We start from the raw sequence: 23,494 nt of genomic DNA, 5'->3' as shown, positions 1-23,494 counted from the left end.
GCTTAAGCATTAAAATAATGCACACACACATAAAAACTACTAGTGTGTCCTGTCTAGCATCACTGTTGGAAATGCAGATGTGATGTGTGCTAGAATGTGTGCAAGAGGAGGGCGGTATGTGCCCTGGCATGGCAACCAGATCTTATTTCAGATCTGATATACAAATCCCATTTGTTGCTATCTATATTTGAATGTTAACTAAGACTGATTATTTTTCTATGAGTCATGGTCAAAGGATGGCTATTGGGGAAACAGAGGATACTAGCACCCATCAGATTGAACTCTCAATGCATATTTTGCCCAGAATCAGGGGAATGAGCTAGATAGATGTCTTCAGAAACATTCACCATGTGAGTTTCTGCTGCAGATCTATTTCTGTCTTCTCAGTCTATGCCTCTCTTAGTGCCTCTGAAATGAACTAAAGAAAATACACTTATACATAATAAAACCCAACCAAATTTGACAGTTTGATTTTTTAGTAGATCTTAAAACAGAGTTTCTAAGTGAATCATACAAATTATGTACTTGAAAAAGTGTCTATGGCCACATTTTAACCAAATCGGTTTCTCCAGAAGCTTAGCATCTTCCCTGAGTCCCTTCTTTTTCTCAGGGACAGATTGGCAAGAGGTCTACCTGGACAAAATGGGTTATGTAAGATATCCCACAATCAATAATGATTTGGGACTCCTGTTCTAAAGGGGGATATTGAGCAGAGGTCCAGTATGGCAGAAATCCTTCAGTGAAATTTACATCCTGTGGAATCAGGGGCCTATTGCTTTGAGCTTGAGAGGTTATCATTTGGAAATTCCACTGGCTTTACACTTATGTCTAAGAGTTGCTTCTGGAGCTGCTGCTTTAGCATAGAGGCTCATCAAAAGGTTTCAATCACTAGCATTGTTAGACCCTTAGTAAAATGATTCACAGCTTAACTCCTAATGTTATGTGCATGCATTATTGAATTTGCTCTTTGCACTTATATTAAATTATGATCCCATTAGCAAGGAGTTAAATAGGTTTGAGCTACATTTCTGAACTACATGGATATAAATACTCTCTCAGAGGCAGCTTCTAGCAGCTAAGCACTGCATAATTCTGCAAATCATTGTAGCTGCTCCAGTGGAATGAGGATCATTTGGGTGACCAGAGTCCAGTAACGTCACAGTCATATGTGCACATGCTCCTAGGTTGTGGAGAAAGCTTAGCCCAATCCAAGGGTAGGGTAGAAGGAGCAAAATAACTTGAACCCTCATTCTTCTGGAATCCTGCATCTAGGAATTCCCATGAAAATAAGAGAATAGAGATTTTTTGTAAAAGGGCTTCAGACAATAATGCACTCAAGGGCATATGTTGAACTGCCATGGGCTCCAAACATCTGCTATATGGAGAGAAAAATCATTTTATATATAAGGTCTTAAAGTATAATATATATATGTAAAATATATATATCCCAAGTTAACCTACAGAAAATAATGTAAAGGACCACATAGTAAATCCTTTCATCCAGTAGAGTCTTCTTTTGCTTGATTATCAATTGGCTTCAACTTAATAAAGCAAGACCAACGTCGGCAGAAATGTCTGTGACTGCCTGCCTGTACATGTCCTGGCTGATGCTAGGGATTCTCCAGAAGATGCTGGGGAAGCAAGAGAGTGATTGGGAAAGGTATCTTGTCACCATGAAATCCTGAAGTATCTGCAGTAAAAGAGCCAGCAAAAGGGAAGATGGCTGTTCTCTATCCATTGGGCCAAAGATATTTCTAGAACTTTGTTCCAAAAACATCACTAGGTACCAAGAAGCAAGTGTTCATAACTTGGAGCAAGGGTCTGGAAAAAAGATAGGGCAAGGGAAGGGCTTCCAGATTAGGTTGTGATGTTTCCATTTTCATTATCCAGATAATTGTGTTGCCAGAGCAGGCTTCTACTTAACTATGCAAATGCACCGTCCTTACTCATATATTTCTTTTACTTCTCTGAGATCTCCTTGTCTTTCTCCACAATTTACATATTTACACATCTATCCCTCCTAAGAGCACCACTGAAGATCTTCTGGAATCATTAATTAAACAGACACTTGCTCTTTAGGTGTCCCAGCTCCAAGAGAAGTGAAGTCATTTAGAGCAGCGTATATCCCACAGTATCTCAGGGGATTAAATCATAGTATACCCTGGATTCTGATATTTTTCAGGCCCAGAGCCGCATCCATAGTATAAATTCCTCTCTCTACCCTTCAGGATCACCAGATTATTTGGCAGAATCAACTTGGTAATTAATTCACAAAACCCAAGTTTTCTTTGTTTTTTCTTCTATGGAGAAGTTCAGCACCCTCACATCACTCGTTCAACATTTCTTTGTTCATAATAAGGATTCCAACATAGCTCCAAGCTAATTGATTATTCTAGGTATTTTCTGAAATTAAAATTTTAAAAGAAACCAGGCAGTTGTTTTGAAATATATCAAAACTTTTATTTTTTTAATAAACAGTTTCCACTTTCAAAGGAAAAAAATGGTATTTTTGTCCTAAAACTGTCTCCACATGTAAGGTTATCACTAAGATAACACTGATTCTTTGAAATGGCTGGTTGGTACATCCTGGGAACTGAGCCTGGAATTTAGACGACGGCCAGCTGTGGGGTGGAGACCTTGGATTGTGAGCACAGTCCTTTGTAGCTGGGTTATTGCCAGGTGTGGATAGCAGAGATAAGCAGTAATTTGTAACATTTTCTTCTAAAATAGAACTCATTATGAAAATATTATTAATTACATTACTATCCCCTATATTAAAAAAACAAACAGATGCCACCCCATGACTGTTCCCTACACTCAGGAATCATCATCACGACACAGGTCAACATTACCTTCATATACTTTTAAATGACTAATTCCCATTTGTTCTTACCCTCTCCATCTGACTGATCAACGATCCATAAGCACTTCAATGACTCACATGCTATAAAATGTTTTCTTCTTAGAGGGACTTTACACTCTTCCCCCAACACTGAAAATTTTTTTAAACAAAATGGAACAAAGAGTTATAGTTCATAAATAATTACTCTTTGCTTCATTTCCCATTTCTCAAGAAGAGTTGTATTTTAACAAAGTACATCACTTAAACTTAAAGATGAGAAATTCTCACAGCAGAATTTCAGGTGCCAGTGAGGAAAATATTTTTGGACAGGAGGACATTCCTAGACCCCCTGAAATTACATCACAGAGCTCTCCTGTTTTCCCCCTAAGCCTGCTGACCCATGTCTTTATCTTAGGAGGGCTCTACTCAGCAAAAAGTTCACAGCAAGCCCTTCAGAGGGGAGAATGCCTGACTAATTTCCATGATAGGAATCTGACCTACTTTGTTTAATTCTTTCTGTTCTCTATTGAGGTGAGTACAATAAATATTTCTGATAATTCTCTTAGGTGCCAGTTAAGGGCCTGCAGTAATTGCTCTGAAACATTACTCTAGAGACATATTGCCGCACCACAGTAAAAGGTCCCAGCTGCAAAATACGCCCTTGCTAAGTTGATAGTTATTTGGAGTATGGTGGTCCCTAAAGGAAAAAAAAATCATTAGGAACATCCAAGCATGATGAGAAAAATAAGGAGGGCTCCTACGCTTTTGTGTGTTCCATTGAAGAGTGCACAGTACAGAGTTCAATGCAAATTAATGTGCCTTTTGGCCTACCCCAAAATTTGCTGTGCAAGCCTGTGCAGATTGCTTAACCTATCTGCACCCCAATTTATGTATGTATAAAGTGGAAACCATAAATCTACCCTCTTAGGGTGATCATTAAATCTGGCTAATAATAATAATTATTATCATAACTACATAGAGATACTAGGTTGAAAACAAAATACTAAAAGAGGGTGATTGGCTGGGTGTGATGGCTCACACCTGCAATCCCAGCACTTTGGGAGGATGAGGCAAGAGAGTTGCTTGTGCCCAGGAGTTTGAGATCAGCCTGAGCAACATAGCATGACTTCATCTCTAATAAATAAATAAAAGAGTTATTGATTCAACAAGAATTTATCTAGAAACATATTCTCAATGGAGATACAAATATATAATCCATGGCTCCTGCCCTTGAGAAACACACAGTCTTGTGAAAGACACAAGACATGGACACAAATAATAAGGCAAGGTAGAAGATGATGGAGGGTAGATAAAACATTGGAGTGAGGGGAAAAAATGGCTTTATAGAGAAAGTGACATTTAAAATGACCAGATGCTCACCTAATTTCATTTCCTTCAAAATATCAGGGTGTGTGTGCATGTGTGTTGGGGAGAGGGTGTCAATACCTTCAGGTGGTTTGGATTGGGTTAGGCAGTACATTCAATAAGGTATAGTAAGAAAGAAAACTATGCAAATAAAAGCCGTTTTTCTCTGCCATCTTGGAAATTTAGTCGATCCTGCAGCAAAATAGAGTTTTAGGAGATTGGCTTTTAAAGTACTTCCTTTCCTTGGCAGCTATCCTAACCTTGTTTAGTGGTATTATCTGTGATTTCTGATTACAGCTTTTATGCTCCTTGGCTGTGCTGCTACTTGAAATGTTTGTTTTTCCACCCTCATTTTTATTTAGAAGTTCCCAAATGCACATTGGTTCCCTGCCAGATTTCATAAACCTAGTGATTTTTTTTTAAATCCACAACTAAACCTCTAGGAATATATCATTTGTCAGAGTTCTCTAAAGTTCTGGGGTATCTCAGAGGAGAGCTAGATGCTCTAAGGCAGGGTTTCTCAGCCTTGTCACTACTGATATTTGATGCCAGATGATTATCTTTGTGGGGGCCGTCCTGTACATTTTAGGGTGTTTGGCAGCATTCTTGGCCTCTACCTACTCAATGCCCTAGCATCCCCTGTACCCAAGTGTGACATCAAAAAATTACTTCACACATTGCCAAATGTGCCCTAGAGGACAAAATGGCTGCTGGTTGAGAACTATTGTTTAAAGCAGCCTCCACTGTAATTATGGAGTTCATGAGAGTGGAGAGCAGTTACTAGCCAGTCTATGGAAGCCACTGGATGGTCTAAAGTGAGGATAAGTCATTTGTCAGAAGTAGGTTGCTAAGTCGTTGACATATCCAACCTGGGTCATGGCAAGAGTGGATGGTGGCCGGTCAGCATACACCTGTGGAAAAGAAGCTTCCCTCCTCCAAAACAAATGCTCCTCAAAAGTTTTGTCCCAGGACCCTTTTATGTTCTTAAAAATTATTGAGAACCCCCAAAAGATTTCCTTTTTGTGTTATATCTACTCATATTTGCCACATCAGAAATAAAAACTGAAGAATTTTAAAAGAATGTATTCATTGATACTTTTAAAAAATAATAATCCCAATATATATTAACATAAACAGGATACTTTTATGAAAAATAATTATATTTTTCTAAAACCAAAATAAAAAGTGAGAAGAGTGGCAATGCCCTGTATTTTTGTATATCTCTTTAATATCTGGCTTAATATAAGAGAACAGGATTCTCATTTCTGCTTCTTCAATAAATCTATTGTGATTTCACACATGATATAGACTCCAGGAAACTCCACTGAACATCAGGAGGGAACTATAGTGAGAAGAGCGAGTAATGCCTTCATAATATTATAAAAATAGTTTGACCTCACAAACCCTTTGATGAAGGGGCTTCAGAGATCCCCCAGGGGTCCCTGTACACACTTTAAGAGCCATTTCTCTAAACTTACATGCCATACTTTTACCAACTTGGGTCACTCAGGGGTTGACAAATTTCTTTTAAAACTCGGATCTCTAAGGAGAGTAGAGCCTGTCTATCAGACCTTATTGTGAGTACTTTTAATCAGACTGCTGTGTTCCAAAGATTGAGTGAGTAGCAGTACCAAAGAAAGTGAATGAATTATTTGAAGAACATAGTACCTTGAGGGAGGACAAGGCCTGGTAAGGGCTTAGTCAGAGAACAGTATGGGAACCTTGGGCCCTTTGCAATACAAAAAGAGGAAGCACAGAAAGGAGGAGGAAGATACTTTGTACTTTACCCTGTGGTCCTGAGAAGCTCAGTCACCCATATGCCATTAAAAAGCATCTTTTGCATCCTGAGTTAATTGTCACATGGCTGAGCCTGGTGCCAATGCCATAGTGTTGAGGGGAAAGTGGTAGTGATGAGATAACAAATAATAAGGGTAAGGAAAAGTAAGAAATGTTGAAAGGAAGCAGCAGCAACACTGATCTCAGGGCCATAGATGGCCTGTCTGCCCTTTAAAAGTCTAAGATTTAACTTTCACTACCAATCATATCTTAAAGGCTATATCTGAGTATCTTTTGTTGCTTTGCATTCCAAGCAACTCTGGTAAGCATTTAAGAAACTTAGGGTTCTGAGCATTGGTTGAAGGAAATTGTTCAAAGTATAAAAGAGCCCCAACTTTTTGGTGACACACAGAATCCAAATATTCTGGTTGCCGAGCCCTGCATTAACCAAGAGAGTGTCATCTCCCTGACAAGAAAGTTTTATAGTTTTTTAAATCTCAAGTACTCTGAAATTGCATATTATTTTAAATGAAGATATATTTCTCAGAATATCTGAAAATGAGATGACCCCTCTGCTCTCAACAACAAATGGGGAAAAGAAAGAAATAGGCTTCAGGACTTGGTGTGACAGACTCCAGATCTTTGTGACTATCAAAAGTCTTATCAGTGACTGGATATGTTAGTGGGTCCACCTTATCCAAAATAAGCTAAGACATTTTATGGCATGTTCGTGGTTACATAAATGTATCTGCTTTTCTCCTTTTAAGTTAGTGACGTTCAGGCCAACATTAACTAGTACTGACAGTATTGTTCCCATGAATCTGAACACACGGTTTATTGCCTTATAATAGAATTATGCCACCCTCTCTATATAACGTATTTATATTTAGTCATTTAAAATTCAATAGCTCTAGAAAGAAGACAGTGTAAAGATCACTATTTCCATTTACAACTGAAGAAATCTCTGAGGGAGAAAATCTTATCCTTGGACCAGTTGGGTTTCATGCATTTGCACAGTGACTCCGAACACAGTCCTTCTCCTTTAAGCAGTGAATTACTAAGGAGCAGTGGCCTGGCCTCCTGGAGATGCATTAGCCTCTCTGTTGAGGAAATCTTATCTTACTAGAACAACTTACCTAAACTATTCCTCACAGTGTTGCCCAGTGTTGCACAGTGGCAGAGCCAGTTTGCTAATTAAGGTCATGTCATATTTATAATCTATTTTGAAACAACCCGATCTACCCTCTGGTGATCTGAGCTCGCCACAGACATATGACCATATCAGAAGAAAAGCCAGTCAGTAACTCAAAAACAATCCGTAGACCAGTTTTTCCATTGTTGAAAATACTCCTCTTATCCAAAACTCAGAGGTCCACATTATGCCTTTAATACAAAGACCAATGTGTGCAGAAGAATTTAGAATACATGTATGTGGAGTGAGAACATGTATGTAGTACAGTGCTTTCTGAGATCATTTTAGCTGGGCAACAGATTTGTGTAATAAAGGACAACTACTCAGAAGGCATGTTATTTACGTAGAACATATTTTCTATTCTGTTCGGATTTATCCATTTGTCTCCGTTCACAATATGGGAACACTTCTCCTTCTGGTCCTGTCCCCTTCCCGACTCCCCCATACAACTTGCTTTCTGTCTGGAAGTACAACAAGACACCCGGTTAGATCAAACCTAATACACCTCTGTCACAAAGCTACTGCAAGCTGCCGCCGACATTTGTCACTTGAGGGGAGACCCTCCTCACCACACACAGCCTATCTGAGGAGTGCCTTTTTTTCTATCCTCATTATTTAACAGTGTGTGCCGATTACTCAAAGCGATATGGGCAGGCCCTGGTAAATATAGCGTTGCTGTAGTGTTAACTTTTTATAAGGTAATGCTCAGGTTGCCTGCAGTGTCTAAAATTACTCTGTGGCCAGGGCCCCCTGCTTTATCGCTTTCTATAGTTTTAAAGTAGTTTGAAGCTTGAATAACATAAAATAACATAATATAATGTTATTTATGTTATTTCCCACGTGAAGAACGCCTGTAAACCTTGCAGTATTGAAACTCAGTGAACAAGGCATCTTAGACAAGCTGAAAAACAAATGGTGGTACGATAAGGGGGAATGTGGAGCCAAGGACTCCGGGAGTAAGGTCAGTCGCTGAAGGTCTTTTTGTACTGATTAGCAATCACATTTTGACCCACTGTTTATTTTCTACCCTAAAACGGCTTTCCTTCCCAACACACACTCCCTGACACAGTGGGACCCCTTTATAACACGAGCGCTAAAGGAATAAGGCAAACGCCAGCCTCAGAGGCCACACGACATCAATTGTTGACGCTATAGGGCTGTTGTCATGATTAGAAACACCATCTGGCCCACTGCATTTCCAAAGCTATAAATTAACGAGCTGTGTTATAAGGGGGTCTTACTGTATTTCACGTTTCAAAAGCTCAAAGAGGAAATATAAAAACAACAACGAAAAAAAAAAAAGATCCAGTTGTGACAGTACTTTTTCTTAAACTTTTACAGTGTCAGAGACTTTATAGTTGTAACTACCTTTGGTTATTAATATATTATGTCGATTCCATCTGAAAACAGTCAACCAAATAGTAAAAACTGGTCTCTGTAAGCAGAATGATTAGCCTCCTGCCAGCTGCTATTGTATTGAATTCAGCATCAATTTGGATCTCAAATCTCATTAAGTCTGTCACACTTTTCTCTCCCAAAGGTGTCACTTGAATCTCTGTACATAATATTTTTAAAACTTAGTCGCATGCTCCTTAAGGGTATACATTGTCAGGATAACATCACATTGATAAGCATGAAACACTCTTCCCCGCCTCCTTCCTGCCCCCCTTCGCTCCCCTAAGAAAGTTCTTTTTAGTTTCAATTTTTGCCTTTCCTTTTTTTGAACTAATATTGTGGTATCAGTTAATTCATTCCATGAAATGCCACTCATTTTCCCTGTGCAATGAACCATTTTGCTACTGGTTTTCTACATCCCACATCAGGGAATTTTGTAACTCTTGTGAAACTTAAATACATGGAACTTGAAACTGTTCTCATTGCTACAGTTTACATGAGTTATATCAAAGGACCTCTTCCTCCATTGAATATCACATACATATATAAGAATCTACTGGGTGTGGTGGCTCACACCTGTAATCCAAGCACTTTGGGAGGCAGACAAGAGGATTGCTTGAGCCCAAGAGCTTGAGATCAGTCTGGGCAATATAGCAAGACCTCGTCACAACAGAAAAAATCAAAAAATTAGCCGGGTGTGATGGCATGCCCCTGTAATCCCAGCTGCTTGGGAGACTGAGACAGAAGGATTGCCTGAGTCCAGGAGGTCAAAGCTGTGGTGAGCCGTGATCGTGCCACTGCACTCCAGCCTGGATGACAGAATGAGAGTCCGACTAAAAAAAAGAAGAAAAGAAAAGAAAAGAAATCTAACGGCAAAGGAAGGGCTACCAGAAAATGGTGCATTTCCTGATGGACTGTGGAACATCCTTGCAGATAGTGTCACAAGCCTCCTTAAGAAGATAATCTATTGTTTCATAAATGACAGAAATTCTTACCACTCATCTAGCTGTCATTCATCCTAGAAGAGTGACTGCAAAGTTGTTGTGAATACAAGGTATCCCCATATTCCCCTTCCTGAATGCAATTCAAGTTTCATTTGGCCTTTTTATTAAGGTAAACGATGTACTTGTTTCATAGGATTGGCTCCTAAGAAAACAAGATCAGAAGGACATGGCTATATTGTCTTTACATTTAATTCTTTAAATGATACCAAGATTAGCTGAACCATAGTGTTGAGTGACAGCAATGGCCATCATCTGCTCACTGTGCTATCACTTAAATTACATGCTCAAAATTCACTGGCAATTTGAATATTCCATTTAATTACATTCAGCAGCAAAATGGTTACATTCCCTCTAAAAAGACTACAAAATGCTATTTTATTTTATTTTTTTCAAAGAAAGACTCCTGGCCCTTGGTGTGTCCTACCTCAAGGTAGGGCTCAAGACACCAACTTTTTTCTTTTCATTGTTTAGTAGTTCAGTTTTTGCTTTTTCATACAGGCAGATAGCTTAGTCAGATTTGCACAGTTTGACCTGAAAGTCACTGATCGGCTTCCTCAATTTTGCCCCCATCTTACATAGAAAGCAGATAGGTATAGTGTTTTCAAAAATTATTCTCTATATTCCCTGGAGTAAAAGATAAAAATGAGCTGGATTTTTAAAAATAATCAGCCTCCTGAAAAAGTTTTCTGATCTGTATGGAGTCAACCCAAGACCCAATGGGTCCTCCTGACGGTTTCCTTAAACTCTCAGGAAGACGGAACGGAGCCATTTCTTTGTGCTTTGCCCTTGTTCCAGCAACACAAAGACTTGCTGCCCTGATTTTAACTAGGATGAAGACTTAGCAACCAATCCCCAAAGGAAGCAATTTCTCAGCCACTGGGGGAAAGAGGAGAGTTAACCCTTTTTAAGAAATACTCGTGAAGTAACTCCCAGATAAGAATATCAGGAACCTTTAATATTCTCACCTAGTAACTTACAGACAAGTTGTTGACAAAGTTCGTCACAGGGAGAACAAAGGAGAAAGGGGTGTTGCGGGGCAGAGAGGGGAAAGAGTGCTTCAAGTTCCCAAATAAAAAGTGTTACATTTATAGAGATTATGTCACAGCTCAGCTCTGGCAAATGGTGTTTATTGAGGCTGGCAAAGGAATAAATTGTGCCTGTGTTTACTCTTTTGCTCTCATGGCCAAGTACTGTTTTATTTAGTTATTGAACACCAGTTTTAGGTACTAGGGGACATAAGGAGTCAAAATAAAAGGACTTTTAGGTGAGGATCAAAACTGTCAACAGAAGAACAATCTACCACCTTGCTGGTTATTGCAAAATATTAGCCAGTTGCCAGAGTTGAGTCATAACACTTACATCAATGTTTAGCTATGTTACAATGTAGAACTACCCTGTGTTGTTGTAATGTATTATAATGTCCAATTGCCTTTGTTTTTCCCAAGAACTAATCACGTTGTTCATTTCTCTTAGGACAAGACCAGCGCTCTGAGCCTGAGCAATGTGGCAGGCGTTTTCTATATACTTGTCGGAGGTCTGGGGCTGGCCATGATGGTGGCTTTGATAGAATTCTGTTACAAATCACGGGCAGAGTCCAAACGCATGAAACTCACAAAGAACACCCAAAACTTTAAGCCTGCTCCTGCCACCAACACTCAGAATTACGCTACATACAGAGAAGGCTACAACGTGTATGGAACAGAGAGTGTTAAGATCTAGGGGTACGGTTAAGGTCTAGTAAACTAACAAGCCTTTCGTTACTGTATGTTAATTTCTTTGTGTTTTGTTGTTGTTGTTGTTGTTGTTGCTGTTTACTTTGGTTTATTGTTTCAAGTATTGTCTCTTCTTTGCAACCATTCAATTATTTAAAAACAATGGTTGTGCTTTCTTGTCAGGCAGTGGTGCTTTTCTAATAGCATAATTGTAATTAAATTGTGGTCTGCAATGCAAAAGGAAAAAAAATCCTCTAGAGCAGTACTGTTCAACAGAAATATATACGAGCCACAAATGTGACCCACATGCACAATTTTAAATGTTCTGGTAGTCACATTTTAAAAGTAAAACAAGTGAAATGAATTTTAATGACGTATTCTATTTAACCAAATATATTCAAAATATTATCATTTCAACATGTTATTAATATAAAAAATGAATGAGCTATTTATTGTATGTTCCTTTCTTCATGCTAATCTTGGAAACCTGCAGTATATTTTATACTTGTGGTCCATCTTGATTCATACTAGCCACATATCAAATGTTCAGTAGTAACATGTGGCCAGTGGCTACCATGTTGGACAATGCAGCTTTAGAGAAAGCAGCTGCTCTGGAATGGTGTTAAAATTAGGAATAGAAGTGAGGCACTGCCATCTCAAGTAGTGCATTGCTTCTGTAAGAAAGAGGTAATTCTTTTAAGTAAACAGTGTATAAGCCTGAGACAACTTAATCTTTGAGTTATTTGTTGTCCCTTCCTTGGAACTGATGCTCAGGTAAGTGTCTCTCAAAGGACAGTCTAGGCATGCCAAACCCAAATTCATACTTAGATGAACCTGACTGATGCCACTTTGACTCTGTCAACTACGGGCAAACTCCACCAATAACTATGTGTTCAAAGGCAAGCTTATATTCGAATAATGTTTCCATTCCAGAGGTATTTAAAAGATTATAATCTTGTTACTATTGATGAAAATTGCCAAACTCTGTAAAATATTTTTTAAATGATTTATTCTGAACCAAACATGAGAACCCAGACCCGTGGCATGTGTCTCAGGAGATTCTGAGAACATGTGCCCACCATGTTTGAAAGGTGGTATGATTATATACAGTTTTAGGGTGGCAAAAGTTTCAAAACCATAAATCAATACATGTGAGATTCTCATTGGTTTGACCAGGGGAGAAGGGACATTTCCAAGCAGGGGCTTGTAGGTCATAGGGGGGTTCAAAGATTTATTGACTCAATATGTAGTTCTTATCAGGAGATAAGGTGTTTTGCTGAGACAAAGAGTGCAAAGACTCTACTCTAGGTTTGCTGATATATAGATGAAGTTCTGTATGTGGTAGACTTCAGAAAGGATAGACTAATGTTTTACAAGGCTCCCTGGGAGTCCAGGAATCCATAAGAGATGACTTTTCAGGGTCTTAAGATTCTTTGATTTCCTTCTTTGTTCGTTATGGGATGTTATGCCAGGGTCAGGTTGGAAAACAATAGGGTAACAAAACCCTGTCTGAGAGTTCTTATCAGGCATGACTCCCCAAGACTTTTAATTAGGAATCTGGATAAAATTAAAAGGTCAGGTTTTAGCCGGGCTCGGTGGCTCAGTCTGTAATCACCCGCTTTGGGAGGCTGAGGTGAGTGAATGGCTGAGCCCGCGGGTTCGAGACCCACCTGGGCAACTTGGCGAGACCTCATCTCTATAATAAAATCAAAAAATCAGCCGGGTGTGGTAGTGCATGCCTGTAATTCCAGCTACTTGGAAGGCTGAGGTGGAAGGATCTCTGGAGCCCAGCAGGTCGAGGCTGTGGTGGCCGGGAGTGGCCACTGCACTCCAGTCTGGGCAACAGAGTGAGACTCCAACTCAAAAAAAAAAAAAGAGGGGGGTCAGGTTTTAACCCTCATTACCTTTAAGTGCATCTGTCATCACTAACATGCCAACCTGAAATGGAACAGAACAATTAGCAACTTCATACTCCTTATTTTAGGTGGGCGATTTTGACCTCATGAGTAAATGTCAATGTGCTGAAATGTCTACATTTGTGTTTTGACTTTCACACTGTTTTCACACTGTGGGTGTAAATTCAGCCAATTTTTAAATAATATTTCATCTACGTAAATAATTAGTCTTCACCGTGGAAAACAGCATCTTGTCCAGTGAAGTTTCTGGTTGTTCTTTCTTTTTGCCTTTTGTCATAACATACTCAACCCACTGCAAAGCCTGCTGATATAGCATTGTTGGGTGTACAATACATAGATTCATCTGGAATTAGCATTGTTTACATGCAAGCAGTTAATGTTCCAGTGTGCTAAAAATGTTTTACTCTTGAGTAGGTGATATAGACTCATTACAATTTGGGGCACATTATTTGCTTTCTTATGGGCTAGTACATGAGTGATTTCAGCCTAGCTTAATTACCCCAAATTCTGAAGTGCTGACATGCAAATTACTAATATGCCTTAAATCTGTGTTGCAGTTTTTCAAGTACTCTCATATCTATTACCTTGTCTGAGATAAGATGAATCAGGTAGTATTCTCCCTTTCAGGTAGCTAAGACTCAGCCACATCATGTGACCTATTCAAGGCAACATAACCAGGTAGTAGCAGTTCTGGGACTAGAACCCAGCCCTTCTTTCTCCTATGGCTATATTCTTTACTAACTTATGCTGCTTCTAACTACCCATGGCCTGGTGGTCTCCAGGAAAATTGAAATCCCAATGGGATCCTGTCAAATGGAGAGCAGAACTTAAGTTTTCTGTCCCATTTGTCCACAAAAAAAAAAAATTTTTTTTGAGGTCCTTCACCAAGCCTCAATATACCCCACTCTTTATGCACTCCACACAAGACTAAATATTCAATCACTCCTACTTTCTGCAGAAAGAATCTTTCTGAAACAGAAGCATGTCAGGGTTCAGGGTCACAGGACCTCTATACTCTCTTTGTTTATCAACCTGTTCCATCTGATAATTTATGTCCGTAATCTCCAACTACTATAGCCTCAGTTTTTTTCAAAGCCCCAGAGCAGTACTCATCAAACATCAGTGTGCATGCATATCATGTGGGAACTTTGTAAAAAACTACAGGTCCTGATTCAGCAGGTCTGAGATAGGGCCTGAGATTCTACATTTCTCACAAGCTCCAGGTCATACAGATGCTACTGGTCCAGGGAGTAGTAAGAGTGAAGAGAAAATAATCTCAGAGAATGCAATTTTTAAAAAAGAAGAGGAAAGGAAGGAAGGGGGAGGGAGGAAAGAAGAGAGAAAGATAAATAAGGAAGGGAAAAAGGAAGGAAGGGAAGAAGGGAGGAAGGAAGGGAAAGAAAGAGAAAATAAAGAGAAAAAATAAAGAAAGAAGAAAGAAAGGGGAAGGGAGGGAGGAAAAAAGAAAGTTGGATTCAACAAACCTTTGTTTGGGCAGAATGTTGCAATTCAAAAGTAGAATCCTAGAACATCAAACCTGAGGAGAAAGCCTCAGAGAAATGAACTTGCCACAACTTTGGGTTCTCTGGCTTTCCTTTAGTCATCTTGGTTGATCCACTTTTGTGAAGCAAACTGCAGGCTATTTGAGGGAAAAGTCACATTTTAGACACCAACGTCAATGTGGTGATTACAGCCCAGTTAGCTAGCACCCTGGCAACCATCTCTGGAGGAGAAAAGAAAACCTGGGAAGAGCCCCTGCAAACCAATCTGTCCTCCAAGCCTGTAGGAAGTCTCCAGGCAAGAAGGAAAAGCCTCAGAAGATGCCAGGGAAACTTCATATGTATCAGTCAAGAGGCACAAAGCAGGTTGTACAAAAAAAAGAAACCTCTGCTGTCCTCAGCCAATTTGGTGATGTGACATTAGAGGAGTGTCATTTAAGTGAAGCGTGAACTCTTCACTCCTTTCATTTCCCAAGAAGTTCTGGAATATATCCTGGTGAATTTTAATTTGTTATCTACTTATTAGGCTTCCAGTTCTCTAAGTTGGCCTAAATTTTTCAGGGTCTATTCAGGGACACAGACATCGAAAGTTTCCCTGAGATTTTACTGATGATCAGAGCCCACCTTGGGGGTTTATAGTACCAGTAATTGTTCAGGAATAATAACTCAAGGCAAATTACCTGCAAAAATATGATCCAAAAAAAAGTTTTTAATAGCTGGACATGGTGGTACATGCCTGTAGTCCCAGCACTTTGGGAGGCTGAGGTAGGAAGATCAGTTGAGTCCAGTAGTTTGAGGTTGCAGAGAGCCAAGATCGTGTCACTGTACTCCAGCCTGGGTTACAAAGCAAGATACCATCTAAAAAAAATCTAGTGTAATTTGGTTAATAAAAGGGTATCCTTGAAAGACAAAGGAGTCATCATTCATTTTCTATAGGTCATGGTCACATCAGGATTATTGGGCTTGTGGGACCATTTTCTCAGCTTCAGATCACGTTTAGCACTCACTAGGGAGCATATGGCTTCTTGTCTACATGATGTCCTCTGAATTACTGAGCAACCAGTGGAAGTGTGCCCCACCCCCCAAGCATGCCTTGGCAGGTGACTGATCACCAACCAAATGCTCCAGATTCACTGCACCATAGAGTTGACTCTGTTCATTGTTTTAAGAAATTATTTCTGGGTGGGCGTGGTGGCTCAAGCCTGTAATCCCAGCACTTTGGGAGGCAGAGGTGAGAGGATTGCCTGAGCCCACGGGTTGGAGACCAAACCGGGCAACATGGTGAGACCTCGTCTCTACAATAAATCAAAAAATTAGCTGGGCGCGGTAGTGCGTGCCTGTAGTTCCGGCTACTTGGAAGGCTGAGGAGGAAGTATCTCCTGAGGCCAGCAGGTCCATGCTGGGGTGGCCTGCATGTGCCACTGCACTCCAGCCTGGGTGATAGAGCGAAATTCCAACTAAAAAAAAACAGAAATTATTTCCAGGGGAAAGATCAACAGGCCCCCAAGAGAACTGAAGAAGAAGCTGTTCAAGCACCAGCGGGTATTGAACTGAGAGTGGTGACTGAGGCACTGGGTGGTCAGGGCTGTGATAGACCAAGGGCTGATCTCACGGCACCACCTCAAGAAGTGGGCATCCAGTGCTCATGCCAACATTACTCTTATCAGGGAAGAAGCTCAGAAAACTCCTCCAGTAGATCCGGCTTGCCCAGAAAGAGAAGGCCACCATGGATATGGATGTCCCCTCGAAGGAGCCATGACCAGTGAACCACTGCCCAAATGGCAAAAGAAGACAAATGTCCCTGGGATGTAAAAATGAAGGAACTTGAAAATGACAGCTAAAGCTCTTAACTCTTACACCAGAAGATTCTCAACTGGTTGTTTCAGGGGACTTTTGAGAAAGCATGACCACTTTTCAATCTCCCCAGATTATTCTTCCATAACAGCCGACTGACCTCCCCTAGAGGGATGTGTTGGGAAGGAAGATTGGAGAGGGTCCTCTCTAGCAGTCAAGTCCATTTGTAATAAAGTCCCAGAGCTATGGGAAAAAAAAGAAAAAAAGAAAAAAAAATTATTTCCAATGTCTTCGATGCTGTTCAGGATGACTTCTGGCTTCTTTGGCTTCAGAAATAGTTTTGAAATCCCTCTGCAAGATCTCCAGATCCCGAAGTTAAGGACAAAGATTTCCATTTTTCCTCTAGGAGTGTTCTGTTTCGTCTTCCTTTGTTCAAGTGATCCATTTTCCTTCTGCAGCCTATGCATAGACATTCTTGCCAGAGATATTTTCCTGCTTAAAAGAGTTCATTCTATGTTAAGTGGGCAAGCATTCTGGATAAGTGAGGTAGCAATGTTCTTTCTCCCAGAGGACTTTTACTCAGTAACAATACTTCATTCATCCCCATTTAAAAGCAGGAAATAGAGGCACTGAGAGGTTAGGTCACTTTCTCAAAGTCATGCAGCTAGGTAGTGATGTCCCATGGCAATGGGGAGAAAGGAGGAAACTTTGATCTTTCTGCTATGTATATATTAATATATATATAAAACTTCTCCAAGCTTCTGAGATAGACATGACTCAGGACTTAGGGGTTCCAAGGGAGAGATTTACCCACTTCTATGTTAGTCTGATTATGCTCTGTTTGGGTGCTTTTGACCTTCAAGTGCATCTTTGTCATTCTTTTTACCAATGCTTTCATTCCAGGGCCAGTAGTAGATTGTGATTATGTCCTTTTTAAGGATAAAATTCAGTGTTCGCTCAGGAGAAATGAAGTACCCCATTAGAGTAGAGGGAACGGATAAAAAGGGGAATGTGAGCTTGAAGCGGACACAAAAAAGTAGCCTTCAGTGCTCAGAGTGTGGGGTAAATGAATCCACAGTACTAGTTAACACCTCCTAAAGAAAGGCACCATAAGTAGCTCAATTAGGCCAACAAGGCCCTTAATGGGTATCACTGTGCTGGCCTCTTCCTGGAATGTGTTGTCTCTTTAAAATCCTTGTGCTATTTTCAGATTTTAATAACTAAGGTTGTAGGTATTAAGAGAAATAAGTGATCACCTTTCTGGAAATGAGCAGCAAATTTTCTCCTCACAGGCAAAATGTATTTCGATTCAGTAAGCCATAGAACACTATTTACACTCTGTTCTAGGTAAACAAGTCCTTCGTCACAGGTTCTGCAATGACAATACACTCCAGTGTAGTTCAATATATCTATATTTAAATGCCACAAAAACTTTCTAGTGCGCCTACATCCTAAGTGATTAAAGCCTTATTAGACGTCATGCAATGCCTGTATATTTCTTAGTTCAATACATATAGTAGAGAATGATCTAATTTAACCTATTGCAAAGTATTTGCATCAGGTTAAAGAATGTGACAAGAATGGTTGCCTAAAGTGAATCAAACAGGGTGCAACCCCAGAGATGCCAATTTGAGAAAACAACCACGGTTTTTGTACAAAATAGACTGAGCCATTATAAACTTCTAATTTCCCAACAGAAAGCACCTTCACATTTAAATTCCCCCTTGCTTTTGCAGATCCCTTCTCACTGGAGGTATGTGATGAGAGGAAATCACCGAAAACGTGGCTGCTTCAAGGATCCTGAGCCAGATTTCACTCTCCTTGGTGTCGGGCATGACACGAATATTGCTGATGGTGCAATGACCTTTCAATAGGAAAAACTGATTTTTTTTTTCCTTCAGTGCCTTATGGAACACTCTGAGACTCGCGACAATGCAAACCATCATTGAAATCTTTTTGCTTTGCTTGAAAAAATAATTAAAATAAAACCAACAAAAAATGGACATGCAAGATTCCAGTATGCGAAAAAATCTTACTAAAAAAGTCAATTCAACAAAAGCCATTCTTTGATACCACTGCACAGTATACAAATACCATGTTCTTTACTACACACACACACACACACACACACACACACACACACATACACACACACACACAAATTTAAAATTCCAATTCAGCAAAGAGGCCCATCTTAGCTAAAAGAATTAATTCCTCGTGATTTAAAATTAAAAAAAAAAAAAAAAACACCTGTTTCCCAGTGTTTGGGGAGACAGACTGGCATTTCTTCTAGGATCTGCTGACCAGATGTTTTTGGTATTTCCTGTTGGTGGTGATGTTCTGTGCACCCTATTTCCTTTCAACGTTGCTGAAATGTGTATATCTTTAGAATGTAAATGCATCCCTTAAGAAAATTCAAATGCTTTGGAAAAGGGACTAAATGGTGACTTCTCTGTGTTCTTGAAATGGTTTTGTGAAAATGCTTTGATAACTTCCCACTTGGCAAAGGGATTAACAAAGCTTTTGAAATTGAATTTTGTGTGTAGCAAGGGACGGGCACTATCAGGATACCTCTTGGTGCTTTCCTAAAATGGATCCCGGGCCTTTCCAAGAAGCCTGGAATTTCAGCTCACAGATCTGTTTTTCTTGCTTCGGTGTGCATTTTAAGTCAATAGAGATGAGTATTTAGCATTGAGGTGAGGGAAATGTTGCCTATACTCCCAGATGTGTTTAGAATATCTTTCTCAGAAACAACACTGTGTTTAGCTCGGCTTTCTCTGCTAAGTATGCCTTTCAAGTGTATACCACGGAGACAGTGCCACATTGCAAGGCAGGACAGCAGGTTCAGACCACAGTTCTCAGTCTGACTTTACTCTTGCTAGGTCTGTCTTACCAACTGTTGCCTGCTACTACCTGTGGCTCTCCGTCAGACTGCATGTGTCCTTTTCTAGTTTGCAAAGACTAAAATGCATTCCCAAACCTACTGCTAATCCGAGGGCCTCAGCATCACTCCCAGGTCCTTGCTTGGAGCAGTCTCTCTCCACTGACTCTCTCAGAAGACCGCGCCACTGCTCCATGAGCTATCAAGTAACGAATTGCATATCTGCCATTGGTATCATCAGAACAGTCAGAGGAAATAGTCTCCGCTCACTAATTACCTCCTATATAACGACGTATGCTTTCTGTAGTTCAGTAGTTTGCTCTCATCAGTAACGTGCATTGGGAAGTTTCCAGACTGCAAAAACTAGGAGCTCGCATTCATTTCCCAAGTGTGACCCTTAGATGCTTAGTTGACTCGCTACATATTTGCTCCAGTCTTCAGAAAAGAAAGGAAGAAGTCTCGTTCCAACGAAACGTTTCCAGAAAAGTGTAATATAAACTTTCATTCCAAAAATTGTGTCATAAGCAAATAACTCACCTGTCAAATTTTAAACGATATTGAACAAAAAAAGAAAGCTGTTGTGTTTTCGTTTTGTTTTGTTTTCATGAAACTGTGATTTTCAACTTATGAATACTATACTGTCCCAGCGCGGGAAGCTAACGCTGTGTGAACACGAAGTTGTATAAAACAAACCAACCAACCTACACACAAACGTTTTCATAGGCACTATATAGAGAAGTGTGTGTATATTGACTCAAATCAGTTTTTCAGAGAGGAAACTTCACTGGGATGAAGAGGCAGGTAAATTGGTTTGTTATTTAAAAAAAAAACTTGCATGTTTAAAAACGTTGATTGCTTCAAATTTCTGCTACTAACTTCAAGCTATGGGATTTTGGCGGTAGTCACTTGAGGATTTTTTTCCAATTCTTTTCTTTTTGTTGTTAAAACTGTACTTCAGTGAACAGAAAAATTGCCAAGCAAACTAATGGCTGTAAAAGCGTAAACTGCATGTGGACATAAATTACGGAGCCTCATTGCCATGAGGTATTGTACAAAGTTTTAATACATTTTGTAAATAAAATTGTAAAGAAAGAACTCTGTTTCTTTGCCTTGACCAGTTGTTTAAAATTTACTTAGATACAGATGCCAAAACGCTATTCACTAATTGATTTCCTCACAGAAGTTTTGCCAATGACGTAACATTCATCATACTGATGATTTTCACAAAGGATTACACCTCTCTCCATCCCAACTGCAACTGCAGTCATGCTCAGACTCCTCAGCTGAAACAGAACCATACCTCCAAGATCTTAGATTAGTGTAATTTTAGGGCCTCCGTTCCCATTCTTTGTCTCCTTCACCCTTCAGGACCCTCTCCCCAGAAGACTGCCTTGGCTCTAATCTTGGTCCCCAAATTCTCCCACCCCCACATGTGACCTCCCAAGGAAGTGCCCAAATGTAGGACTGATCACTTTCAAGAACACTTCTGATTACTTTCTTATGCCATCACAAAGTATATGTCCTAGTACTCTTACTTGGCTAAGTTTTGTGCTGCTGTTTTAATGACTGATAATAACTTAATGCCCTATTATAAAACCTTTATTCCACCAAGGGTCATTAATCTAGAGTGGGGGAAGAAATAATGAATTTAGGACCATATGAGGAGCACCCCGCCAAAAAAACCGGAATTTATTCATTTAAACAATTGTGTATTATTCTTACATATTTAAGCTTTGGTCACCTTCAAAGTACTCTCCGTTTGATGCAATACACCTATCAAGCTGCTTTTTCCACTGCTCAAAACAGTTTTTGAACTCGTCAATCTTGATGCTTCTTAGTGCTTCTGCCATGTTTTGTTTCATCTCCTCCACATCGCAAAATGTTTCCTTTCAAAGACTTTTTTTCATCTGAGGAAACAAAAAAAATTACTCAGGGCAAGATTGGGTGAATAGAGAGGGTGGGGCACAGCAGTCATGCTGTTTTGGGTCAAGCACTGCTCAACATAAACACACAGTGCAGTGTGGGCAGGTGCATTGTGACAGTAGACAAACCAGTCACCTGTTTGCCACAACTCAGGACGTTTCTTCCACAAATCATGATACAAATTTCTCAAAACTTTCATATAAAAACTTTGGCTGACCGTTTGATCCAGAGGAACAAATTTCAAGTGTACTACAGGGGGTCTGCCCTTCAAAAATTAATCCCAGTTTTTTTGCCCCCCCATATTGATTTTAGAATATTTCTGAGAGGTAAATGAAAGACTAATGATTGAGTCTGATTTGTAGATTTGGAATGGGGACTATAACTTTATCCAATAAGTCAAGCAAGTGTTTAAATGTTGTCCAGTTTTATATTATGACCACAATAAAGAACAGAGGATAATGATAGGAGGAAAGGAGAGGGGATAAATTGCAATTGAGCCAGAAAAGAAGGAAAAGTGCAGTTGAGATGCTAGAGAGAAAAAAGGAAGAAGGATATCTGGGGCCAGAGAGTTAGGGAGCAAGGAACACAAGACCTTGAAGAAGAAGAAGAAAAATAGTAGTGGAAAAGGGAGAGTCTCAGGAAACTCTGAAGTGTAGGCTGATATTATCACACGGTGGACAACTTGATCTGCAGGCTTCATCATAATTACTACCATTTTCACTGTCCTCTGAAATGCTGAATAGCAGTTGAGCCACTGGAACTTTATAGCTCTTCCACTGCGTTTTAAAAAATTAAGACACTGTGGAAGTCCCATCAGAAAAGAATTGATTCTCTAGGGAGCAGGTTCAATGACTAGACTAGAGCGATGATCCCCTTGGGGGCTAATGAAATCAGTTCAAGTACCAAACGATGTCCCTAGATCCTCCAAAATAATAGATTTCTGTCTTAACAGAAACTCCAATTCCTTACCCCAAAGGAGAAGCTAATCTCAGGTGCTGTGGCAGACGACAGTAGAGCACTATTTTGGTTTAGGTGGAATTTAGCTTGTTTTTCTCCTCAGAGAACACGAAGAGCAAAAGGGGGTCCTTTTAATGTTCCTCAAATTGGACTATAGGCAGTTATATATTTTGCTTACACTCAGTCAGTCTTGCCAACCAGGTTTGCAAAAAGGCTTTGAGCTGCAAATGGCACTCTCCTCCTGTGCACAAAAGGAGAATGCTTCTTGGTCTCTGCTTTGGTATTCTTGCCTTGTTAAGACTCACATCTCATCACACTCAGTCAATAGAACAATCTTTAGACAGGAAGGGCACGTGTATTTAAGGAAGACTTTGTAGGATCATGGGAGAAACGATACTGCAAATCGCCTTTATGCTAATGGATGGGGGAAAGGGTTGACTTTCAGGAAATAAACCTAGAGCAGGAGAACAAATTGAGAAGCAAAAAGCAAAACCATTATTCCTCAGAATCCAGACTCAAGGAAGCAGAAGATGCATTAATATGCTATCTCACAAAGGTCAGAAGCCAGTTGTAACTCAAACACCACCAAAATCTATTATTTGTGGGAGAATTACTTTCAAAACCTGAGCCAATATTTTGGCTACTTTGGACCCTATCCCCCCTCTTGTCCTCACCTTGGACTGAGGTTTCTGGGAGCCAATTTATTATCAGATCACACGGCAGACAAATTCAGCAGCTGAGTTGTGGGAGTTCTGTGTGCCGCAATCAGTTGTGGGAGAACACAGAACTTAGTAGTTATCAGGAAATCGCTCTTGAATCTGGGATCACTGGAAAGACTTACAGTTTCACCCCTATTGTTCTAGACTTCAGGAAGGGCACAGTCTTGTGAGAGAATGATGGGTGGCACTAATAACTAATAAAACCTGCCTCCAGAAATAAAAGTACTAGGAACTAAGAGTGCTATGAAGTGCTAGAAATAAAAGTACTGGGAACTAAGAGTGCTATGAAGTGCTAGGATAATAGGAGTCACAGACAAGTCATTAATATTCAATGAAGACACAGGACATTTGAACTTTCTCAAAAGGTTCCCAGAGAGGGCATTGTTCTCAGAGATGGTTGAGGAAGACTTTAGGGGTTCTATCGGTGTCCCAAACCTACTGCCACTTCTTCAGCACCCTCAGTACCGAAGGTTCACAAACCAACTTGAATGGGCCAGATCCCCAAGTTCTCTGACAGCC

At 39.9% G+C, this 23,494-nt stretch overlaps 1 protein-coding gene, 1 long non-coding RNA gene and 1 pseudogene across 2 annotated transcripts in view; 2 read left to right on the top strand and 1 right to left on the bottom strand.

Annotated features, from left to right (window-relative positions):
• Positions 1-20,474, top strand: part of GRIA3 (glutamate ionotropic receptor AMPA type subunit 3) — a 311,718-nt gene extending 291,244 nt beyond the window's left edge. The window contains exons 15-16 of the mRNA XM_008056630.1: positions 11,048-11,295; positions 18,232-20,474. Of these exons, the coding sequence (XP_008054821.1) occupies positions 11,048-11,293 (246 nt within the window). The 3' untranslated portion in view covers positions 11,294-11,295; positions 18,232-20,474. The remainder of the gene's footprint in view (positions 1-11,047; positions 11,296-18,231) is intronic.
• Positions 12,053-16,767, top strand: LOC110595512 (annotated as a pseudogene).
• Positions 20,475-21,241: 767 nt separating the features above from the next.
• Positions 21,242-23,494, bottom strand: part of LOC110595511 — a 51,748-nt gene continuing 49,495 nt past the window's right edge. The window contains exon 5 of the long non-coding RNA XR_002481896.1: positions 21,242-21,283. This is a non-coding gene — a long non-coding RNA (uncharacterized LOC110595511). The remainder of the gene's footprint in view (positions 21,284-23,494) is intronic.

Source organism: Carlito syrichta, unplaced genomic scaffold (assembly GCF_000164805.1).
Source record: "Carlito syrichta isolate Samal-C Ts95f unplaced genomic scaffold, Tarsius_syrichta-2.0.1 Scaffold302424, whole genome shotgun sequence".
NCBI lineage: Eukaryota > Metazoa > Chordata > Mammalia > Primates > Tarsiidae > Carlito > Carlito syrichta.
This window is presented reverse-complemented; position numbering and strand designations above follow the sequence as displayed.